We start from the raw sequence: 2,481 nt of genomic DNA, 5'->3' as shown, positions 1-2,481 counted from the left end.
GTAATAGGCCTATATTGTTTTTATTGGTCTTTATTCAGTAAGAAACATACATTTACAATTAATAAATAATTATAAAAAATGTAATAATATCCAACATATCATTCATACATCCACCACCCATCCATGGGAGGTATTAAATAAAATAAAGTCAATATTTTGAAAACAATTAGGTCTTGAATACTATATTTTTTCGAAAGATGTAATTGTTGAATCTGGATTGTTTTGTTGTTTAAACATATTTTACCATTTTGATTTTATGTTTTTGTAAAAGATCAGTTGCATACCCACACTCCAGTGTGCTTATGTATTTTTGTTGTATTTTTGACTGAATAACCCTTTCCCGTGGGTTTAAAAATATTTGTCTAAATAACAAAACTATGACGGTTTGTTTCTTAAGTTGATTGGAAGGAAAAATGTATGTCAGACCTAAAACTTGCAGCAGTAAGCAATACTGTATTTGAATGGAATGTAAAAGAACTAAGAAGTAAGGAGGTAAGAATATGGTGAATCAGTAGCTAGGTTTTTAACATTTTAGGATTATTGTATTATTATTATTGTCAAAAAACACTATTGTCATCATCGCCATATCATCATCAAAATTATTATCACCATCATCACAGCATCCTCGTCACAGAGGGCCGTCTTCTCATAAGTCAAACGCCACAGCATCCGGACAGCCATATTATTTTGTTTTGTGATTGATGATACACATTGAATACAGCTTAGTGTACTGTTTGAAAGAAGAGAGATTCAAAGTCAGTTTTCTTTCCTATATCATCAGTTTTGTTTACCAAGTATTTAAAGTAGATGAAAATCAAATTTCCATGATCTTGACCTTGTTTTTTGACCTTTTATTCCCAAAAATAACCAACACTTTGTTATTATGTATCATTCCACTAAATTTTATGATGATCTATTCCTGAATAATCTTGCTAGCAGACAGGTGAATACAAACTTCTTGGGCGGAAGTATAAGAATCAACAATGCACGCTATTACCCTATATCAACCCACCTCCCCATGATCCATGGTAAATATTCATTATGTGCATGTTTCTCAACTCACAGCAGTGTATTCAGAATGCTATAGATACGTCATGGATTCTTCAAATGAATGACACTGAAGCTGGATTTGTTCTAACTTATTCCGTAAAATGTCAGCAAGGCTGCCAGCATTGCAATGATGAATCCCTTCGACCATGTAAGTCTAATACCAAAATATACTGTATAAAAAGACCTGGAAAAGTAATTACAATAGTCCTACTGTTAGTAGTATTGCTTCTATGATTCAGTTCACCCTCCAATTCGAGACCCCTCTAATTCTGAAAATTCCTAATTCCAGACCATTTTTTCAAAGTATCAGACAACCACCAAGCTAACCCTCTAAATTATCTGAGATTGAACCCCGAAACCGCCCACATTTTCAGGGTACCAAGAGTGGTCTCGAATTAGAGGGCAATCTGCATTGGCATTTAAAAGAGCTCTATGCCAGAAGACAGATACAGTACCCAGAGACTAGAAATATTAAAAGTGGTCATGTACAATGTACCGCAATTTTTTAAGCACAATACTGTATATATTTTGTAGATCCTCCACAAGAGATTACTTACAGATCAACGACTGGATCAGACTTGTGTGTCAGATGGAAAGGAAATGTATCAACAAATTATACAATGTATTATAGACAAGGAAGGTAAGTTGAAATAATGATGATGATGCTATTTCTATGCACCTGAAAAGAGAGTTTTTCGTTGAAGAGCTATGCTAATATGATCATGGCATCAAGTGTAGTCCTAAAGTACATTCAAGCGCCTTTATTGGCTTTTCTTCCCCGCACCAGCTTAAATGTCAATTTTTACTGCTGATTTTATTTCTGCTTCTATTCTGTTTCATATTTTTTTACACAGGGTTTTTCTGTCCGGCACTTTGGTCACTTTCCATGCTTGGATCTTCTTTAAACATTGTCCAAGTAAAGACCTTATGAAAGATGTGCATATTAAATTATGACGTCATTCTATAACATTAATGGATGGACAAAGTATTTTATGAATGCAATTTTTATTTTCAAAATCATTTTGTGGGCTTGGTCGAACGTTTCTCAAAATATTTTTAAAGTGGTCCAGGGGTGTAGAAAATACATATAATGATAATGACGGTGATGATAATGGTGAGAATGAGGGCAGTGTTGGTGGTGGTGGTGGTGGTGTTTGCGTGAAGATGGTGATGAATGAGATCTAAGGGTTTGGATGATCCATTATTTTATATGTATTGAATATTTGTATATTTATAGAGGATACTGTTCAGATGAGTACCAACGGTGCACAGCAGATTGGTCAAAGAACGAATTTTTTGAATGCTGCCCACAAAATCTTCATCCGGTTGCTCCTATATACGTGAGGATAAATTATGAAAACAAATATATGTATGTGAATGGTACATTATACTGGTTGAGAGCTCAGACTATAGGTAAGCAAATGTCAACAA

At 34.1% G+C, this 2,481-nt stretch overlaps 1 protein-coding gene across 5 annotated transcripts in view; it reads left to right on the top strand.

The window, feature by feature from the left end:
* Positions 1-2,481, top strand: part of LOC117104929 — a 64,154-nt gene that overhangs the window by 13,825 nt on the left and 47,848 nt on the right. For 2 of the 5 annotated variants that reach the window (XM_033245878.1, XM_033245881.1), the window contains exons 7-10: positions 398-492; positions 1,066-1,198; positions 1,585-1,690; positions 2,288-2,463. In XM_033245878.1, the coding sequence (XP_033101769.1) occupies positions 398-492; positions 1,066-1,198; positions 1,585-1,690; positions 2,288-2,463 (510 nt within the window). The remainder of the gene's footprint in view (positions 1-397; positions 493-1,065; positions 1,199-1,584; positions 1,691-2,287; positions 2,464-2,481) is intronic. The other 3 variants (XM_033245880.1, XM_033245877.1, XM_033245879.1) reach the window with 2 other exon arrangements.

This window comes from Anneissia japonica, unplaced genomic scaffold, assembly GCF_011630105.1.
Source record: "Anneissia japonica isolate Jap-2015-1 unplaced genomic scaffold, ASM1163010v1 scaffold287834_len5846547_cov211, whole genome shotgun sequence".
Lineage (NCBI taxonomy): Eukaryota > Metazoa > Echinodermata > Crinoidea > Comatulida > Comatulidae > Anneissia > Anneissia japonica.
This window is presented reverse-complemented; position numbering and strand designations above follow the sequence as displayed.